At 43.0% G+C, this 20,688-nt stretch overlaps 3 protein-coding genes across 7 annotated transcripts in view; 1 reads left to right on the plus strand and 2 right to left on the minus strand.

The window, feature by feature from the left end:
• BCO2 (beta-carotene oxygenase 2) overlaps window positions 1-5,712 on the minus strand; it is a 20,444-nt gene extending 14,732 nt beyond the window's left edge. The window contains exons 1-2 of one of the 4 annotated variants that reach the window (XM_042882253.1): window positions 5,538-5,712; window positions 4,007-4,099 (exon numbers count right to left, since the gene is read on the minus strand). In XM_042882253.1, the coding sequence (XP_042738187.1) occupies window positions 4,007-4,099; window positions 5,538-5,646 (202 nt within the window). In that variant the 5' untranslated portion in view covers window positions 5,647-5,712. The remainder of the gene's footprint in view (window positions 1-4,006; window positions 4,100-5,537) is intronic. The other 3 variants (XM_042882254.1, XM_042882255.1, XM_042882256.1) reach the window with 3 other exon arrangements.
• Window positions 5,713-5,744: 32 nt separating this feature from the next.
• IL18 (interleukin 18) lies at window positions 5,745-18,773 on the plus strand. 2 transcript variants are annotated; one of them, XM_042882259.1, is made up of 6 exons: window positions 5,745-5,917; window positions 15,547-15,620; window positions 16,543-16,548; window positions 17,082-17,219; window positions 17,777-17,922; window positions 18,046-18,773. In XM_042882259.1, the coding sequence occupies exons 2-6, from the start codon at window positions 15,554-15,556 to the stop codon at window positions 18,283-18,285; spliced, it is 597 nt and encodes a 198-aa protein (XP_042738193.1). In that variant the 5' UTR covers window positions 5,745-5,917; window positions 15,547-15,553; the 3' UTR covers window positions 18,286-18,773. The 2 variants fall into 2 exon arrangements, with proteins under 2 accessions (XP_042738193.1, XP_042738192.1); XM_042882258.1 differs by lacking the exon at window positions 5,745-5,917 and adding an exon at window positions 13,755-13,830.
• TEX12 (testis expressed 12) lies at window positions 9,241-11,255 on the minus strand. Its single transcript, XM_042882261.1, has 5 exons — window positions 11,129-11,255; window positions 10,780-10,845; window positions 10,495-10,606; window positions 10,348-10,399; window positions 9,241-9,849 (listed from the first exon to the last, which is right to left on the minus strand). Exons 2-5 carry the CDS (start codon window positions 10,837-10,839, stop codon window positions 9,705-9,707), a joined length of 369 nt encoding a protein of 122 aa, XP_042738195.1. The 5' UTR covers window positions 10,840-10,845; window positions 11,129-11,255; the 3' UTR covers window positions 9,241-9,704.
• Window positions 18,774-20,688: the final 1,915 nt, after the last annotated feature.

A 20,688-nucleotide genomic window follows, 5' to 3' on the forward strand; every position in this document is an offset into this window, starting at 1 on the left:
AGAAAAGAAAAGAAAAGAAAAGAAAAGAAAAGAAAAGAAAAGAAAAGAAAAGAAAAGAAAAGAAAAGAAAAGAAAAGAAAAGAAAAGAAAAGAAAAGAAAAGAAAAGAAAAGAAAAGAAAAGAAAAGAAAAGAAAAGAAAAGAAAAGAAAAGAAAAGAAAAGGAAGTGACGAGAATACGCATGCATGAAACTGAGCTGAAGTATGCTGTCATGAGAAGTAGACTAAGCAGATTTACCTGGTAAAGAAATAAGCAACTGCAAAAAAGGGTCGTTTCTGATGTAGCCTCCTGTTTGCATATTATTAGGCAGAGCAATAGGACAAAAGCATCGGTGAAGCATGAAGAGCAGGGAGTGCTGTGTGCCAAGGGCACACTGTTAGCTATTAGCTCCGGTAGCCTGGTTTGCAAAGCCTCATCAACACAAGGATTGTTATAGCAATCCATTTAGCTACAAAGGGGGGATTTACCTAGAAAGTGCACTGTGGTTGCTTTCCCTCCCAGTGCTTCCACCTCCTCACCTGGGCTGTGCTCCATTTCCACAGGTCAGAGGAGCTCTCTGCTGCACTGCTCTATCCTCTGCATAGCCCTGAACTAAGCAAGAACAGATGAAGATTTAGATGTAAGAGAAACACTGATATAAAGGATTGCTTGGCACACAGAAATCCATTCCTGAACTTGTTCTAGGACAGAAAAGGCCTCAGGCTGAACAGACTGTAGTCTGGTAGTGACATTTTGTTGTCGTAGTTTATTCTAGTGATGGCAGTCACTTTCACCACTGCAGATGCTTCTTCTACCTTCTTTAATCCAAGTGATTAAGTGAAGCTTCTGAACAATTTACCTGTGAGCCTCTGAAATCAAATATTCACGTCTACAGAGGACAAGTGATATATTAGAGCAGGAGAAAATCCTCAGAAGACCTGTGTTGGCACACAGCGTTTCCCTGAGCTCACTTCTTTAGAACATCCTGAGACAGAATGAGTGTTAGGCATGCAGGAAATTGAATTGCAAGCTCCCTTCCATGTACTTCTCCAGCCTGCCAATCCTCAAAATCCTCCTTGAGATCTCTAATATAGTAAGTCAGCTAGACAAAGAATTCAGGCTGCTGGGCTAAAGCAATTAACCTCAAACCACCAACATCCTCTTCCTCTTAAAATTCAATTAAGTTCTGATTAAATCCCATATGAAGCACTCAATCTGATCCCAACATTAGTGCTCTTAGCATTTCCTTAGACACAAGGAAGAAGAAGCTTTCAATATCAACCAATAGCTGGCAGGTCTAATGACCGTCACCAGTATTTGCAGAAATAAACCTTTAGTAGGCTGAGAAGAAATTTGTGAAGATGTAAAATTGTAAAAAAAAACAAAAACACAAGAGCAACATGTCCATAAGGAGATATTTTCACAGGCATGCAAAAACAAAGATGGCATAACCAAGGATGGAACTACAGAAAAAAACTTCCTGGAGGGCTGCAGAATTACCTATGGAAATGTAGGAAGTTATGTTTCACAAGAGAGTTTGAACAGGACTGAAAGAGATCTCCTGCATCATGTCCTCCCATCTCCTGCCCCTGAAAGTTATATTTGAGCTCTATCTTACCTCAAGGCTTGGAAGCTTTGGAGACAATTGCCCAAATGATAAGAAAAATGCTATGAATTCACAGAGAGAAGTTATATTAATGGTACAGTTTATCCTCCTTTTTCTTCTGTTAGCACTGTTGTATGACATCAGCATTCCTCCCTCTTGTGTTCTCCGTCTTGTTGGCAGATGTTGTATTTAGAGTGAGCAATCATATCACTTACTAAGATAAACAAACCAAGTTTTCCTCCTCCTATGATAACCTTGCTATTCACATAATCATCTTAGTGGTCCTTCTAGAAGTACAGCCTTATTAGTCTTGCTGTGTGCAAGATCTTCTTCACAATAAGGGTGACGGAGCACTGGAAACAGGCTGCCCAGAGAGGTTGTGGGGTCTCCTTCTCTGGAGAAGTTCAAGACCAGCCTGGACATGTACCTGTGGAACCTGGTCTACGGAGCCTGCTTTGGCAGGGGGGTTGGAATCGATGATCTCTAGAGGTCCCTTCCAGCCCTACAATTCTGTGATTCTGTGAATTCATCTTTCTTGAACCTGCATAGCCACTGCTGAAAGATTTCAAGATGTAGTGCAGAAATCATCTGAGATCAGGCTACACACAACAAAAAGCACATCAGATACTGCCTTGCTGTCTGACTACAGAGAGCAAGAAGCATAGCAAGACAAGGGAGCATCTTTCCTTCTGGGTACTACTCAAGTTAGATGAAGATCCCGACAGTAAAATGTACTAAGAGTAATCAAATCATGATGCCCAGATGAGTCAGAACAGACGTTTTCTAGGACAATTTTGAAAAGAAAAAAAAAAAAAAAGGTTTGCTCTGACGAGTTGAAAAGACCCATGACAAGAAACAAACAACAGAAATAAGCAATGACCTCCCTCATATTCAGCACAACACAAAAAGTATCTTGAAATCACATTATGTAAGCCACCTCATTATTGCTGCCCACTGGGAGCAATGTGGCTGGGAAATGGCATTGGGGACCCTCACCTACAAAGCTGTGCTTGTATACGGTTTAGGCGGGTGCTGGATGGATGTGATCAGACAGGAGCTTGCAGAGGCTGAATGCAACTTGTGTTTTTGTGCGTGGGTGATGAATTAACATTTAACTTTTGCAAACATGGGTGATGAATTAACATTTTGCAAGATGCAATCAGTAGCAGAAAACACCACAGGATAATTAGAACATGGAAGTAAGACCAGAATGATCCAGTAATACATATTTCTCCCTGCTGACACAGGAAAGTCTCACATTCACGCAAAAAAAGAAATCAAGCTGCAGGACAGTACAACACAAAGAGCCCAAAGGAAATTGTTTTGTTGCTACTCTGAGCCACCACAGCTGTATTTAGGGGGAAAAAAAAAACAACACAGATAAACAAAACCACACCTGCCTAACATGCACTTCCTTCCTGTTACAAGGAAATCTTTAGTCTACCCCCCCGATTTAATAAAAAACACTAAAACCTGTGACATTTATCTGCACCTACTCTGAAATGCCTGAAGCAGATGAAATACAAACACTTCACAGCCAAAGGCACTGCTCAAGATCTATTACAATGAAAGCATTTCATCATTGGACCAAAGCTCACACCTAAATGTGGAAATTCAATGTTCTTCACGTTTGACATTTAGCCACTCAAGACACAAATCTGTGCAAAAGACAAAAGACAGGCTGGCTTTTCATGTTGAGCAACAGGTACATAAAATAAATGCTGACTCTGCTAGCAACGGGAAGCAGCAACATACAGTTGTTTGAACCACAGATCAAGGTGGAAGAACTTGAATAAGCAACAAGTCAAAGGCTTGCTTGAGCATAATATCTGAAAATCTAAACAAGATTTTAATCTGGCAACTCAAAGACACTATTTCCGGCGCCTAATTTCCATGTTGCTGCCAAACTTTATAAACAAGCTTAAGACCCAAATACACTTTAGCATACCAGAGCAGAGGCATAGCCAAGTACAGTATGTACTTTCTAATGGTGAAAAAAACTGCAAAACTATTTCTACATAAACACCAAAGCCTGGCATTGTTTCATCATGCACTGTCTCCTTCAAATACAAGTATGCCATGATTTCTCTGCCTGTCACCAATCTTGTCACGGATTGTTTATATCCAGAGGAGGTAATCTGTGTGCTTTGGGCAGGACAGCCTGAATCTGACACAAAACAATGGCTATGTTATCTTCCCTATAAATTACGAATTGGAATTGGAAGACAAGACAAATAGGTTTCTCCAACATTTCTTCCTTCCCATACCAAACTGAACCAAAGTGGCTGTGGCTATGATTTCCACCATTCAGTCTCTAGCTTTTGCCCCCATCTTCACCAGGGTTGGATCACCAGGGTTGATAAACAGGGCTGGCAGTTAACTTCTGTCCCACTGATTGCTGAACTGAGGCTGTTGCACTTGCCTTGTGTCTGCTGGGAGGTCCCCACACTTGGCTCCTCGTTCCATCTAGCCAGGAGATTCCCCATTGCCAGGGACTCAGCCACCCACTTCCTTGCTAACACATGGTGAAGACAAGAAGAACATTAAAAAAAAAAAAAGAGTGACAGAAAACACTGGGGAAAAGTAAGGAAAGTAATGGAGAAAAGGAGAGGATAAAGACATGACAAAGCATACATAAATTCTAAACTTTGGGTTGTTTTTTTTTTTTGATGACATGAAGGAAGTACAACTTCTTTCTTAAATATTGATCTACACAATGCAATCCTTAGAGAACACCTACGCCATGAAAGGTGCCATGAATAAGGTGTGGGCTAGGAAAATGTATCAGAAAGAACAGATTTAACTCTCACTTTTTTCCTTTTTTTTTTTTTTTCCTTGTGTTTCTCACTATTTCACTCAAATGCTTGAACAAAATAATGGAAAGCATTCTTTCCCACAGTTTAACATTCTCACTTTTTAGCTAAGTTGAGACAATACTGTATCATCAGCAAGCTTCACTAACAAAACTTCAGTAAAAGTCAGGGAAATTTAAAATTTTCAAAAGGATGCAAACAATGAAGTAAAGAAATTTTCCAGCTTCTTGTCTTCTCGTTTTAATTAGATCATCAAAACAATAAACACAAATCTTTACATGCCTACGCAGTTCAGCTCCAAAGAACAACAAAGGAAGAGAACAGCAGTTGTAACTGAATGATATAGCTGTTGCAATCTGTTAACAAGCAAAATAACATCATAAGGGCTTTATTTCCGTCTGGAATGTACACTATGAAACCTTGAAATGGTATCATAGGTTGTTTTATACAGCAGTCCCAAAGCTAAGCTCTGTACTTAGTCATTTATTTTGCACCACTCTGTCCCCGACTGTTCTTTCGTGTGTGACAGGTGTCAGGCAGGTCCAAGAGCCTTTCAGAACTTTATATCCCCCAAAAGCAATCCTTTAATTCTAAGGGGAAAAGACCAACAACAGCAACAACAAAGAAAGAAAGAAAAAGCAGGGGTTCTGGTAAACTAAGTCATGATCTTCCATGTTTTCCTACTTTGTAGTGACAGGTTTCTCTCTCTTAGACTAAAAAAGCGACCACTCAAACTGTGCAGTGACAGCAGAGGCTGCCGAGTCCCGTGGTGATACCAAATCCCACGGCACCATTTCCTCCCATTTGCTGCATTCACACCAAAGCCTCCGTAAAAATGCCCGAAAAAAACGCTCTCCCGAGCTGCGCACACACCTCGCAGCAGCCTCCCAGCGCTAAACCTTCGGCATATGCCCATAATCCGAGAGAGGCTGTGCAGCGTGCTTGCCTCTCACACTCATCTTTTCAATAAATAACAGACAACCTCTGGCTTTCAAACATTTCGAACTGCTTCGTTCCTCCTTCCTGATCGCTATAAACAGAACCGCTCCGCCGCCGTGTGCCAGCAGCGGCTGCCGGCAGCAGCTCGGAGAAAACCTCTTTCCAGGATGATGGAAGGATTTGTTTGTTTATGCGTTTTACCTGGAATGAATTGCATCAAAGAGGAGAGCAAATGCCGCAAATTAGAACTCAGGATGCTGACGGCTGACAAAACGATTTTGGAAAACATACTCTGCTCGGAAGAAGGCATCGGATCGGAGGTGGTGAGGGAGGAGAGCGGGGCCGGGGCGGCAGCGCGCAGCGGGGCGCAGAGGGTTGCACCGAGCTGCCTGACATCATCGTTTCAGAATAAGAGCCGTGGCAGGACGCCAGGCAGGGCTGGAGGATGTGCTGCAGCTCCGCTGTGCCGCGCACGGCCGGGCCGCATCCCGCAGGCACCGAGCAGTGAAAGCATCCATCGCCGCGGGGAAACGTGCTGGAGCCGGGGAGGAAAGGGAGCGCATCCGTGTGCGGGTAGCCAGGTAAAAACTTTTGTCAGTTTTCCTCGGCTTTTTCCACTTGACAAAATATTTTGGTTTGTGACAAAAATGGCAATTTTGCACCTCAGAGATCTCAGGACTTCAGGAGCACTGTTTGAGTGACAAGAACACCAAAACAGGCAGGGCCGGACCAGAGGTGCGCTGCGTCCTGCTGCTTCGTGTTAAGGTGAACCCATTCCTTTCCCTCGGAAAGAGAAAAGTGCTGCCATTGTGTGAATGCCCTGCTGTGGCCTTGTTAGCTTCATTTTTTCCCAATAGTTCTTAGGAGCCGCCCCAGCCCTCGATGGCTGGCAGGGCAGCACATACAGCACTCAGCGTAACCCATCCCACCGTGCCCTTAAGATGGGACAGATTATTACTCATCTAAATCTTCTGTTGCAAAATAAGCTGATTTCTTCCCGCCATTTCTGTGAGACACAGTGAATATTTGATTACTGTCCTTTTTATCACTGATTACTGCCCTTTTTTAATCACTGATGTGGATCAGTGTGATCACTGATTACACCATCCTTTGTTTTCTGCTTTCTCTAAATTGAACTTCAACCCAACAGATCATAGTTTTTGGTCCATAATTACTCCCTTCTCCCACTCCAGACTCTGCGTAGCCTGCTTTCAATTCCCCAGCTAAGACACGGCTCATATAGAGCAAAGAACAGCAATGCTTTTATGCCTTACTCACTACTCTTTAGTTACAGCATCTCCTCTCTTTTTCTCTCTTACCCAATGCCATCATAACAGCTCCAGCCATTCCTCTGCTTTGTAAGGAACACTTGATTCCCCTAGATAAGTGTAATGCTTCCCACATCTGTTTTGAATTTTATCTCTATTTTAGGTCCATTCATTATCTTAGTGAGATTACAGTGAATTTTCAACATACATTACTGAATTTTCAACATACATTACTGATAGGAATTGTGACCCTGTGTAGCTTGCTTAAAAAAAAAAAAAAAACAAAAAACAAAACAAAAAAAAAAAAAACTATTCTCCAATGTCATTCTCCTAAATCATTCAGGATATTACAGAACAAACCAGGCTTGAGGCAGATCCCTGAAGAACGCCACCCAAGCTGACCTTTCAGGAAATATGAGAATGATTCCTCTGATTAACTTCTAATCTCCCCTGCAGCCCCTATTTCCTGATGGCTCCTATTTATATATAACAGAATGCACAAGTGTCGGTTACCTTACACCAAGCTATAACACCCTCTTCCATCCCTGTTGTCACATATATATTAAGTTAGCAACTCTGACTAAAATTTTTTTTGCTAATGCTTTTTTTCCCAGATGCTTTTGAAGTGGTTGTTAGGAAATTTAGTTGAGAATCACCACAGGCTGAGATATAGACTCATCAACCTACGATTCTTTATCCTTGTTTGTAGGCGCTGCCTTCATTACCAAGTTTTCGAAGATTGATCAAAGAAAAACCTAGAGGTTCTAAGATTATCAAAGGTGAATTTTGACATGCTCTAGCCTAAATTTCATGAGCCCCAAATACAGCTATGATACACGCCACCTCGTTTCTTCTGTTTTTTTTCCTTTTCCCTGCATCTATGCACAGCAGAAATTTCATTTAAAGAGAAAAACCATGAGTAACCTTTCCGGGTGAAGACGCTTCTTCCCTGAACACCTCAGCTATCTCTGCATTATTTGCTATTCTCCATTTCCAGCTGTTAGATAAGAGCAGAGCAGTGAGAACAGCTGAATGTTAGTTTTTTGTCACTTACAATTTCTGGATTCTGAAGGCACCCACAGCAAGCTCAGAAATGCAAGAGTCACAGACGAAAATCCCTGCAGCTTCAGGAGGGCCAGAACTTTGCCTCAGATGCTTCCTCGATTTCTAGAAAAATCCATTTATATTCTGTTACTGATCTGTCATCTTAGACCTTCTTGCTAATTTGCTAAGGCAATGCAGCTTAAACAACATGGGGAGAAGCTTAAAGAAAATGTAGTTACCAGCTGAGCTTTGCTGATCAGATTTGGCAGCTTTAAAGCCAATTAATTTTCAGTTCAACCTCCTTCAGTAAAACTGGAAAGCGGATAGTGATGGGATAGGTGCCAGTGCGACTTCATCCACAGCTTCATCCTTCTAAGAGAGCAGTTCTGCCATTTCTTATTGGCATTCGGGTTTTTAAATGGAGCAGACTACTGCAACAGTATCACTGTGAATCTGTGTTCTGGTGATCCTCTAAGGTAAGAAACTTACACTATGCAATGCAATGCAGCTTTTCCGCATCATATTGAAAGTTGAGAGGAGAGCAAGAGCTTTGTAACTCAGTTTATGAGCCACGCAAACTAAGGATGATCTGAATCCAACTGAGCTAAAAAGGGTGTGTGATGCAGCAATCCTCTTTTGGCTTTGATAAAATAGATGGATACTGAGCAGTAATTAAAGTCATATTTTTACTTTGATCTTTATGCAAGTAACTGCAGGAAGCTTTTCACACACTTCCTAGAAGTCAGTTTTAAATTCTGCTTTTATTCAACTTCTTAAATGATTCTATACACATCCAGTGCAATATTCTAGAAAATTCAGCTTCCAAAACTTTCCCCCCCTTTCTTCTACATTCTTCCATTTGAATAGAATTACCAGAATGATTGGTTTAAAAATTACCAGAAGTTGGTAAAAGATTATATATACTTGTGGTGAGATTTTAAGTCTTTAGACACTAAAGATGCAGATAGCCATCTTATGGGATCTTTCAAAATTCCTAAGCATCTAAGGCGCTTACGTGCGTAGGCACTTTGAAAATCCTACTGAGGATGCAACTGCATCTTTAGGTGCCTTGGAAAATCTCATCACAGATGTCAAGTTTCAGAGTAGCAGTGTGATAGGTAGCACATTCAGCTGTGGCCTTTAATAGGTAAAAGGGTGAAAGGAGGACTAAGTCTGAAAATATTTCAAGTGCACAGTATTGGGGAAGGAAGGGATAGGTATATTATGTTATAACAGCAGGACTAGCTCGCAATTTTCTTTACTACATTGCCTTCACATATAGTACAAATAATATTTTGCATATTTTATGTTTCATCTTTTTTTTTAACAGTCAAATGGCAGGAAAGAAAAATTGTTGAAAAAACTCCATAATCGCCCTTAAATAAACTAGATTTGTATATATATATATATATAATAATAAAATAATTAAAAAAAAAGAACACTGGAATTCTAGATAGTAATAACATCATCTTTTATTTATTGACACTACCAGAAAAGTTTTGACAATGCACTTTTATATGAAAACACTCTTCATTTCACTTGAAAAGCTGGAGATATATCAAAGTACATATTTACATTAAGACTTAAGCTCTTGTTATACATTTCCAAAGTACTACTCTTAATAGAACTCTCCTATTTCTAAGCTTCTCTTTTCAGTCATGTTCAATTATGTTCGGAGACAACAACGAAAGTAAAATTCAAGGTACATTCTACTATGATTTGGGTACCAAAAGTTAATTTTCTTGGGATGGAAGCATAGCAACAGTCTAAACAGTGGATTGGCAAATAGGAAATGCTGTTCTAATCTGTAGAATCCCTTGAAGTCATTGTGGGATTCAAAATAAATATTTTGCGTCTTTTGAACTACCACTACTCCTTATAGTGCATATACTTATTAAAACAAATAAGAAGCTAAAGGTGACAAATGTTTCCTGAACTGCTAGAAATATTTACAGAAATACGTATGAAGCATTCATCACATCCAGCATTGTTTATAAACTTTATGTATCGAAGTTGATTACAACAATGAGCATTTCTGCAACGTAACAGACTTCATTTAGCTTTGCAGAGTATTTGCAATCATAGCGAATCTCTGCTTCAGACTCTCTTTTTTCTGTTTTAAGTGGTTTTCTATTGTTCTCGCTTCCTTCAAGATTCCATCAAGCTCTTGCACGTAAGAAGCATCCATTGCTGCTCTCTCACTTAATTGGGAAGGAAAAAAGAAAAAACATCAGCGAAAGTGAAATTCAATACTAAGGCTAATGATTTCCTCACTAGTTAGAGCTGCTTTTATTTTTTACTTTAAAATGGAGTCAATCAATACTCAGTTTCTGACCAAATGCTGTTGTTACTCTATTGTAACAAAGAACATCGCTTTTATTTCAAAATCTACTGTTTATAATTGTAACAGAAAAAAATAAAAAAAAAGAAAAAAAGAAAAAAATTAACTGCAGCCAGAGTAATCCATCACAGCAAGAAAAGATGCCCAGAGAGGCTGTGGATGCTCCATCCGTGAAGGTGTTCAGGACCAGGTTGTGCAGGGTCCTGGGCAGCCTGGTGTAGTACCAGATCTGGAGGTTGGTGGCCCTGCCTGTGGCAGGGGCTTGGAATCTGATGACCCTTGGTGTCCCTTCCAACCCAAGCCATTCTGTGATTCTATGACTATGAAGTGCTGTGCAAATGAGACCACAGTAACTTGCCTTAAGATGTGGGCATACTTTGCCAACAAGTTCTTGATTTCTTTATTCATCTCTGTTAAAAGAAAAAGTGACTTCATTCAAACAGTGGAACAAGTCTATCTTGGCGTCCAATTACAGCATTCAGCTCGGGGTGTGTGAATACATCACCGTTTAGCAGCTCTTCCAGAGGCTCAGGTTTGTACAGGGACTGCAGGCCATCCGAAAGCGCTGGGTCTGCTGTGTCAGCAGAAGACAGCTGAGGGCTTTCTGTATCATCGGCCTGACAACAGAACACATGAAAACTGTATATATAATATATATATATATACACGCACACAGGTTCTATAGCTTGAAACAAGCTCGACACCAGAATTTACTTGAAGAGTGTCAAAAAGATCTGGAGTTGCTTCTCACGGAGTGTAGGTGCTGCTGAGGCCCCTCCTCACGGCTCACCTCCAGCTCTTTCCTGCGTTTACTTCTGCTTTCATCAGGTTTCTGCCCGCTGCTCGTCATAGTTATCTGATTAACAGATAGATAGGAATAAAGTACAACATCAGCTGCTGTGCGTGGCTGTGGCGCGGTCGGGAAACACCCGCAGAGATGGGCGCTCCGCAGGGCCGCTCCCGCCCGCTCCCTCAGCCGGCGCTCGGTTTTCCCGCCCTTGGCGGCCCTAATGGCGACCGCGCGAGCAGCGGACGCGCGCCTCGGGGCGGCCGTTGGGACAGAGCCGGAATACAGGAGCGCGGAGGGGGAATTTTTCGCATCTTTCGCTTCTGGTTTTAAGAGAAAAAAAGACACGTACTGCCCGGAGGTCCTCTGAAAGCCAGAGCTCGCGGCAAGAAATGAAACTGCTGGGAGAAGAACTGAACGCTTCCTCAAAGCAGCGGCGCTGCTCAGCTGGCTGCCAGGCGCGGCACAGCGAGGTGATGAGGAACCACGTCCGGATAGACGTCAGAGCGATACGCGAATTAAGTGTGAATTAAATTAACATGCTGGCATGTTTTCATGAGCAGACACCTACATTAAAATAAATGAAGTGCCTTTTACCACATTCTGGATGTGATAGTTGATGGAAAGAGCTCGGATGGGAAAGAAGAGCATCTCAGCCGTTCCCTCGCGAGCAGCTCTGGTTCCTCTGAAAATGGATATGTCAAAGCGTCAGGAGAAATGGAAGCTCGGAACCGACATCAGAGCCAGATACCAGCTCGACCTCGGTCCTTAAACACACAAGTGTGTAAAGACGGAGAGGGAAGAACTCTGGGACCCAGTGGGATGTTTATGGTCTCAAAGGTCGACAAGAATAAGCAGTAATAATAATAACCTATTGCTTCCTACACACACTGCAGGCTGAAAGAGATGGGGCTGCACAAACTTTGGGGCCGAGCATAGTAATGCCATCAAATGTTTCCACAGGTCTAAAAAAAAATAATTGAGTGCGAAGAAAAAAACGCAATGTTATTTTGAATGACAAGAAAAATTTCTCAGGGGTAGAAACAAAAAACGGAAACTTTCTATTTCCATCGGAAAAGAGCAATTGTAGTTTATAACTTCTGAAAGGAAGTTGATGGCTACGGGGACAATGCTGAGGAACAAGTAAGCAGGGAAGAAGACACTTATGTTTTTATTGACCTATCTGTAGATACTACTGCAGGAAACAACCGCCTAAACAGAGTACCTAGAGGATGGTAGAACTGCAGCTCAAGGTAAACACAACCCATGTGCTCCAAACGCCTTGTAACAAATCAGGAAATTGGATGGGGATGATGGAATATTGCTGTCTGGTTTAAATCCTGCCAGCATAACTCAGTGTAAATGGATGTATATGCACACACTCACTATCTGAAAGCAGTGTCACCAAAAATGTGCTTTTCTATGCTTATCTGCCTGAAACATGAGCCTTTACTCTGTTGGCATACTACAGTGACTGGGCAAAGAAAATTTTTCCTTCTGAGAAATATTCCATAACACATGAGTTCCCCTTTTTACGTGTTATTCTAAATCAATGTCATAAGTTCCTTCCAACAGCTTTTAAAAAGTTATGCATTTCTCTGACATGCCTGTAGTTTTCATCAACAGACACCAGCAAAGCACACTGCTCCCTATGGATGGAGCTAACAAGATCTGCAGTTTTAGGAAAGTGATCCATTTTTGTTTGTTTGTTTTAGGATTATTATTTTAGAGAAGAGACTGAAAGAAGCTGCTTTGGCCTCAAAATTATATTCCTCATTTTCAGATGTAAGCCCTAAAGGCACATATGGATTTCCACACCACCTCCAAGAGCAGTAGCAGGCATGGAGTAGGGAGAATGCCTCAAGTTTTCTCCCACAGTCCTGAGACCAAACCATGATTTCTCCAAGACTGCAGAAGTCTGCTGCTTATCCATTCCCAAGTTTATTTTCCTGGTTTTATATCATGAGTTGTCCTATCAGCACACAGCACTTACACTATAGTTATGGTGTCTGCACTGCATTTAGCACCCCAGCACTCGCCTCCTGAGGAGCATCACACAGTGCGGCTGTGCCACTTAGGTGTTAGCAGTGGCTATTGTCACTTTATTTGTTTGCAATTTTGGAAATGACTTTGGAAGTGACGTACAGGTGGTACAACTTAGGAGCCATCATTTCATAGAATAGAATCACAGAATCACAGAATGGCTCAGTTGGAGGGCAGCTCAAAGCCCACCCAGTGCCACCCCCGGCCGTGAGCAGGGCTGCCCCCCACCAGCTCAGGCTGCCCAGGGCCCCATCCCACCTGGCCTGGAGTGCCTGCAGGGATGGGGCACCCGCAGCTCTCTGGGCAGCAGTGCCAGCGCCTCACCACCCCCTGGGTCAAAAATTCCTTCCTAACATCTAACCTACATCTCTCCTCTTTTAGTTTAAAGCCATTCCCTCTTTCGTTTCCCCGTTCATCTGGTGCCAGCTGCTAGTCACAACCCCCAGGGCTTTTCTTTTCCTCCACAGGAACCCGTATTGCTCCCCAGAAGGACGCTCATACGGAGGAGGGGAGGTGATGTGGAGGTGTCACATCAGAGCTGTGTGTCCCGGTGCTCTTTGGGAACGAGGGCGGCACACGCTGCGCCCGACCCGGTGCCGGAGCGTAGCGCAGAACAGCCGCCCGGGGATGGGTGCAGCAGGGAACGGACCGCACCATCGTGTCGGCGTGAAAACGAGATGTGTGCTGACATCTGCGTGAGATAACGGGAGTCAAAACAAAAAAGTTCCCTTCGTAACCTCACATTTACATGATTCGGTTTGTCCACCGAGGAGGAGGAAGTGCCACCGAATAAATGCAGACGTACACAGACAACAGCTGGAACAAGCACTGCATTCTGCCCACCGCCGCTGTTCCCGGACGGTGATGCAACCCGCCTGAAGTCCTCCTCCCGCGGCCGCTCCTCCCGGCTCCGCGCTGTGCAGGCGGAGGCTCCGAGCGCCGCTCCCGGCACCCGCCCGGCTCCGCCGCCTCCCTCCCGCTTACACCGCGCCACAGCCGCCGAGGAGCCCGGTAGGATCGCGGCCTCCGAGCTCGGCCGGAGCCTGTCCTGGGGAGCGGGCGGCCGCGCGGTGGGTGCCCCGGTGCCGGGAGCGCGGCGAGCCGGGCGGGGACGCTCCCCGTGGGCGGCGGCGCTCCCTGCGGGCTGCCGGTAGGGCGCGCCGAGCCGGGCGGCACCCAGCCGGGCTGCGCTCAGCCCCGCTCCCGCTTCCCCTGCCGTCCCGCTCCCGCTCGCGTCCCGCGCTGCCCTTCTGCGGCCGATGCCCCCCTGCCCCCCGCTGCCCCTGCTCCGCTCCGCCCTCCTCTCCCCGCAGGGGCTCGTTAGGAACGGCAGCCCCTCGCCTCACAGAGGGGCAAAGAGCTGGATCGCGTTGTGTTTGCTATGGGCTGTGGGCTTTACCCGCTAAAGCGATGGCCGCCTTTTCCTTGAATGCTTTATCAGTAAATCTGGCACGTGCTTTCCCCTTTTCTTTAGAACGAATGAAAAGTCCTTGGTTTCTGGCTTTGACTGCTCCGAATGAGGCGGGCGCTGTTCGGGGTTATTTCCTTGCAGCCCTCGGCTGTGAGTCTCACGCCTGTCCCGCAACCAGCAGCTGGGGCCCGAGAACGTGAAGGAAGGAAACGTTGCCATCCAGTGCACTCCTTACAGTGCTTTCCCAGAGGAAATCACTGTAATTCCGCCGCAGCAAGCCCTGAGGCTGATGTCTGCTCTTAGTTACCTGGTGGCATTGCTCAGTTAGATTTTGCTTGTTTAATAATTCTTTTCTGAGTGATTAAAAAGAGCCTTGGCAGCGAGTCAGATGTACCGAATGAAAATGAAGTGCTGGTGCAAGTGCTGGTTCTTTCCATTGTTTACTGGGTTTTACATTTATTTACATTTATTACTCCATCAGTGAGTGCAAGGGAAAAAACTGTTTTGGCAGGAGTTGCTCAGTCTGAATGAAACACCCCCTGTGCCAAACTACTTCCATAAAGTGATTTCGGCGTTCGTACAGTCATATTGCCCTTGTTTGCTTGATGCTGTCTGTCTGCAGTGTCCGTACGCTCTGCCTTCTCTCTACACTGTATGCATGTGGCCCCGCTGCAGCCTCCGTACAGATGCTGGCTCCTGGTGGCCATGGCTGTGCTGGGAAAAGTGGGCAAAGCACCTCACAAACCTCAGCAATATAGAAAAGGTCATTTTAAAACTATACTGCCAGAGAGAGAGAATGCCTGTCTTCCCCTGCTGTGCTCTAGCTTCCTTTATGCTTATTCTCCCTTTAAGAGTGGTAAATGCTGTTTTAATTTTGAAGAGGATACCCACATCAAGTTGTTTTTCTTTTGTTGATAAATACATTCTAGTGTTTATTTCTTGGAATTATTGTTTCCCACAGCAGCCATCCCAGCAGCCAAGTCCTTGTCAGGACAAATGTCTCTTTGTCACTTTTGGTTTGTTTTGTCATTTTTTCCCTGGTGTGCTGCAATAATTCAAGTCATCACATAAGCCAATGAAAACTGTTATAAAATCACAGAATTAGAAGGATTATCTACATAATTCTAATGATAAAAAGCAACAGATAAAGGGACCAATTGTCCTTTACATGCAAACAGTTCTTCAACATATAGAGAAACATGCTGGCCATAGTACAGCACTGTGCACCAAGGGAGAACAAACCCAAGAACTCCCTCTGCTCACAGAGTAAGAAACATTGCTCTTAGCTCCGAATCCTCTTGGTGTGTTTCTGGCAGTGTGAAGATGAGCTGTGAAGAGATCGCCGTGTGTGCAGTACGGCTCAGAGAAAACCTCTGCCTCTATTTTGAAGGTAATTATTGTCCACTGCTGGAAGAGACACCGGGTTTCTGATAACTGCGTAGGAGATCAAAAGCTGCTGTGCAATTCAGTCCTTTCCTTAAGCAGGCATCCCTGACTTTGTGGAATCCCTTCTTTAACTCCACACCACCAGCATCCTCAGAGCAGTTACTGTCCCCACACTCTTCATAGAACCATTGTTCTTAGATTATGCAGCCAGGCTGTTCAGTGCAAAAAGCATCTGAGTCTGAGGCAGCTGTTCCAGTGTGGCGGCAGTTCAGCACCATATTGCTGCTGAACACCTTAAGCTTTGGCTAACTTCCTCTGTTCCAATGCTGATGAAACCCAATGTCTTTATTGCTCTGATTTCACGTAATTTTTCCCTAAGCTTCTGCTTGAAATTCTGTCGGCGAATTATTTGCATCAGTGAAATCGTTACTGCACACTATTCCAGTAAACAATCCTCAGAAGGGTTGGAACACTGTGGGGTGATCTGGAATAAATGGCCAGCTTCCCATCTCTCTTTGGGCAATGCTAGCTTCCTTAGAAGCGATTTTAAATTATTCAAAATTTGCTCATTTGGAACAAAGGTGCTGATGGAAGCACAATTTTGCATGCCATTCATCACCTGGTTACAGGCCTACACTGAACTGAGCTGCTCACCTTTAAGTAGCCCTACAATATTTTGCATGCCTCTTGGTTTGGTAATATCTTCAGTTCTCAGATGATGTGGCTTCATTGTTGAGCTTGTTGTGCTCCCAAATGAAATGCTGTGTGGTGAGAAGAGCTCTGCTTGGTGTGTTTGTGATACTGGAAGTGCGTGGCTGGCTGGTTTCCAGTCTTGCAGTACAAAACTGTTCAGAAATTGGTTTCTTTTTGTGAGGCAGAGGTTAATGATGTGTTTTTTTCCTCCTCATTGCTCGCTTGGGACCAAGATGATGGTAAGCTGAAAGCCCAGCATTTGTTACTTCCTTATCAACTTTAACTAAATTAACCTGCTTAAGTGTACTAACCCACGAAAGCTCTGTGTGCCTTAGAGAACAAATTTTCCAACTGATTAATGGCTACTCTAAAAAGAGCTACAGATCACCTCCTTCTGAAGTTGCTGTTGCTATATTTCCTACAGAGGTGCAGATATGGGCTTCCTTAATACAAAGAGCTTTTTGTGCAACTGTAATTGTTTGACAGAGGAGAGCACTGTTGCCTCTGTATTACCATTAACAGGTTTTGTAGCTTCTCTGGTTTATATTGGAGACTTCTGCCTTGCCTGGGCTGCTAGGAGCCAGAGGTGGAAAGAATGATGGCTTCTGCTCTGTTTGTGATTGCTGTTCTATCAACTTGCTGCACTATCTTTAATCACAAAATAAAGCCTGCAGTGATCTGCAAAAATCCGTGCAGATCAAAAGCATCATTGTTTTATTTGTTCGTTTGTTTTTAATTATTATTTGTTCCCCTTTGCTTAATATTTCTGCAGAGCTGGAATGTGATGCGTTTTGTAAGGAAAAAACTATCAAACGATTCTTTCGAAATGTCAATAGCCAATTGCTTGTGGTTCGTCCAGATTTAAACATGGCAGCTTTTGAAGATGTAACAGATCAGGAGGTGAAATCTGGTATGCTGCTTTTCATACCTACACCATAAGCACTGCCCCGTTTCTTTATTCTAGATGTGCTTCTGTTGTGTGCAATCACTGAGTTGAAATAGCAATACAAAGAATTAAGGAGAAGAAAGGTTTAAGCCAACTGTATTCAGCACTAAAAGCCTGTACTTCTAACAGCAGTATTTAGCCAGGCACTTACAGTTTTGTTTCTGCTTTGTGAGTGCCTCAGCTATTCATTTCGAACTTCATGTACAGAACACACACAAATGACTTATCACATACATCTGGAAATCAGGCTACATATCCAGTTCTCACTTTGTGCACGAACACAAAAAGATTGGAACATGCCACTTATACTAACTGGCAATTTCATATGCCTTCTTGCAAATTCAAACTTGTACTGAATGATGGCAGAAAGTCAAGAATATGTTAGCAGCAGCCACTGACAAAGTCCTGGCTCTCCTGTCAGAAAAAGTGTCATGGAAGGACAGCAGTAAAGACAGAAGCACGGCTAAGAACTTGCAGCTCTCTTCTGAGCAAGCTATTAATAATAACCAACTTACATTTAGGCACTGGAATGTACTTCAACATTCACTGTTACAAGACCACCGCGCCTTCAGCAGGGATGCCTGTTGCATTCAGCGTCCAGGTAGAAGATAAGAGTTACTACATGTGCTGTGAGAAAGAGCAGGGGAAAATGGTTGTTCGATTTAGGGTAAGTATCTGCTCCTGAAACCTCATTGTATGCAACTAGGAGGGAAAACTGAGAACGCAAATGAGCTGAAAGAGAACTGCTCAATCCTGTTCTGGGACTAACCTGCCCTTTTTTTTCCCACAGGAAGGAGAAGTTCCCACAGACATTCCTGGTGAAAGTAACATCATATTTTTCAAAAAGACATTTACATCTTGCAGCTCCAAAGCTTTTAAGTTTGAGTACTCACTTGAACAAGGAATGTTCTTGGCCTTTGAGGAAGAAGACTCCTTAAGAAAATTAATTTTAAAGAAACTGCCGAGAGAAGATGAAGTCGATGAAACCACAAAGTTTGTAACGAGTCGTAATGAAAGGCACAACCTATGATATATTTCTACACTCTTAAAATGTAATTTGGCTTTTTATGAAAGAAGTCTAATTCATTCAAAATCCAAAGGAAGACAATTGTATATTTAGTATATTTACATATAGCCAGCTACAGTAAGATAGTCCAAAAACGAGCATCTTCAAATGCAAAACAAATGCAAGTTGTTGGGGAAAAGCAATAGAAGAATGTTTTCTAGCAAATGACAGCAAAGAGAATTACGAAGTGTATAAACAAGAACATGCATGTGTTCATAATCCTGTACAGTTTGATCTCAAACATCTTTAGAGCTTGTTGAACAAACAGTTTTGAGGTAAATGTCTCATACATGGAAAAGATCTGTTTGATTTTGATTGGGGAAGATGTTTGATCTTCCCCATCTGGGGATGGAGAGAAAACAGCTGAAAAAAAGAAAACTGCACATTTCCTATGCCAGATCGTGAATCTTGCCAATAAACGTCATTACCTTTTTTATTATTTTTTTACATTATTTCCTGTGTCTTCACCTATTTCAGTTACATTGGCATTCATACAGTGGCATTCATGAAGTGCTACTTCAACAGAAGTAGCAACAACTTTTACCGTAAACTTAGCAGCATCTTTTATTAGAGAACTGGTAACTTACCTGAACAATTGGAATTTTAATAATGCTGTTTGTCTTCAGAGAAAATGAAGAAAATGTAAGGGGTTTTGGAACTTGACAGTAAGCTGCAGATGACTACGAAATGAAGCAAACATTTGTACATGCAACGGGCTGTTGATCACAAAGACGGAAATGGTGTGGCAAGGAAGCTATCTTTGTGTATGACAACATAGGACATGCTGGGGTTGAGCTGTGCACTCTTTCACATTCGGAGCTGAGCAAACACTGGAATTCAGCAAAAATAAGGTGTGTGTAACACACTGCAAATATTTACTCTCCAGAAATTGTATGACTCTCATTTTCTGTGTATAGGAGTAAAGGAGGCATTGTTCCTTCTTTCCTCAGCCAACTGCAGACAGTGATTACCTGGACGTGGTTTGAAGCTGAGGTCCTGGATTCTCACTTTGCCAGGCTGAAGAGGCAATTAGAGAGAGGGTACAACTGTCATATCCCATACAGGCAGAAGTAATCAAAGAAAACAGGAAAGCTTCTGTCACGAAATCAAAAATTCCTCAAATTTACAGAAGAAGACAAATCTCAGCATTTGTTTTGGTATTTAAAAAAATACTAAATATTAAAAAAAAAAATTTAAAAAAAGCAGAGGCTGGAGATGTAGAAGTGCTGTGACAACTGTCAGTTTTCATACTATGCTGCTTCACCCACCCAGCTGCTGCAGGAATTCCTGAGGCAAGAAAAGCAGTTCTCTGGACTCACATACAGGCACCACTGAATGTGCTGTAGCTTAGAAAGAGTTTGCTAGAGAGGCTCAAATTAAAAAATGCATTAACATACACAGACCTGTTTTAATTTGCCTGATGAATATTCAAAACAATGGATCAAATCGATCAAACTGTTACAGCCGTAATTTAGAACAAAAGTACACGGAACTGGCAGAACTGGAAGACGTGCTTCCTGCAGAGCAAGCTGTGGTTGTTACCTTCCCATTCTAGCTGCAGTAGTGCAGAAAGCTGGTCACAGCAGTGCTAGCCTCCAAACCAGTTGTCTGGGTTTCTGTGTTACCAGAGTTCTGACAGCTCCCTTCTCACACAACACCTCTCAGACAAGAATACCACACACAGATACAACCCACGTTTGGGCTCAGAAGAGGAAATGTCAATTTCTATGATAGCTGCTCAGATCCTGCAGAGCTAGCGAGTTGTGAGTCATGCACACGCACCCTCCTCAATGTGTTCCAGCAATACCTACATCAGACCACGGCAGACAGAAATGGTCATCTCAATCCTGACAGCAAGTCCAGCAAACAGAAGTGGCCAGCTGCACACTATTTCCCATGGTGATATAATTGAAGAAAAACGAACAAAGAAAGCCCCATCATTTTAAAAATATTTTAATATAAATCACGAAATCTGCAGAATTCAGCAGCTTACTCATTGTGTTTATTGCCTAAACAATGGCAATGTCTGTTCCTCTCACTATTAACAGTACCACAAAAGTACCATCAGAACGTGGAAACAACTGCTTCTCACTACCGTGCAAGTCTCAGCAGAAAGCTGAAAATGGGAACTGCATTTTTCCCTCTGAAGTGATTTCAAATCTAAAGATGTGGAAAAGAATGCTGAGCCTGAAGTCTACCACGCTCTAAAGGTTCACGTTCTTCTCTTTTTGGTCACACAGGAAAATCCGTAACTGTGGTTATTTACAAAGCAAAAGATGCTGCAGATGAACACAGGCTCCCGGGGAAACTATGGAATCCATTTGCTACTTACAGCATCTCAAATTAACCGACAGAACTCTCTAAGTC

Source organism: Lagopus leucura, unplaced genomic scaffold (assembly GCF_019238085.1).
Source record: "Lagopus leucura isolate 7727_CA_CO unplaced genomic scaffold, USGS_WTPT01 Super-Scaffold_100034, whole genome shotgun sequence".
Taxonomy (NCBI): Eukaryota; Metazoa; Chordata; class Aves; order Galliformes; family Phasianidae; genus Lagopus; species Lagopus leucura.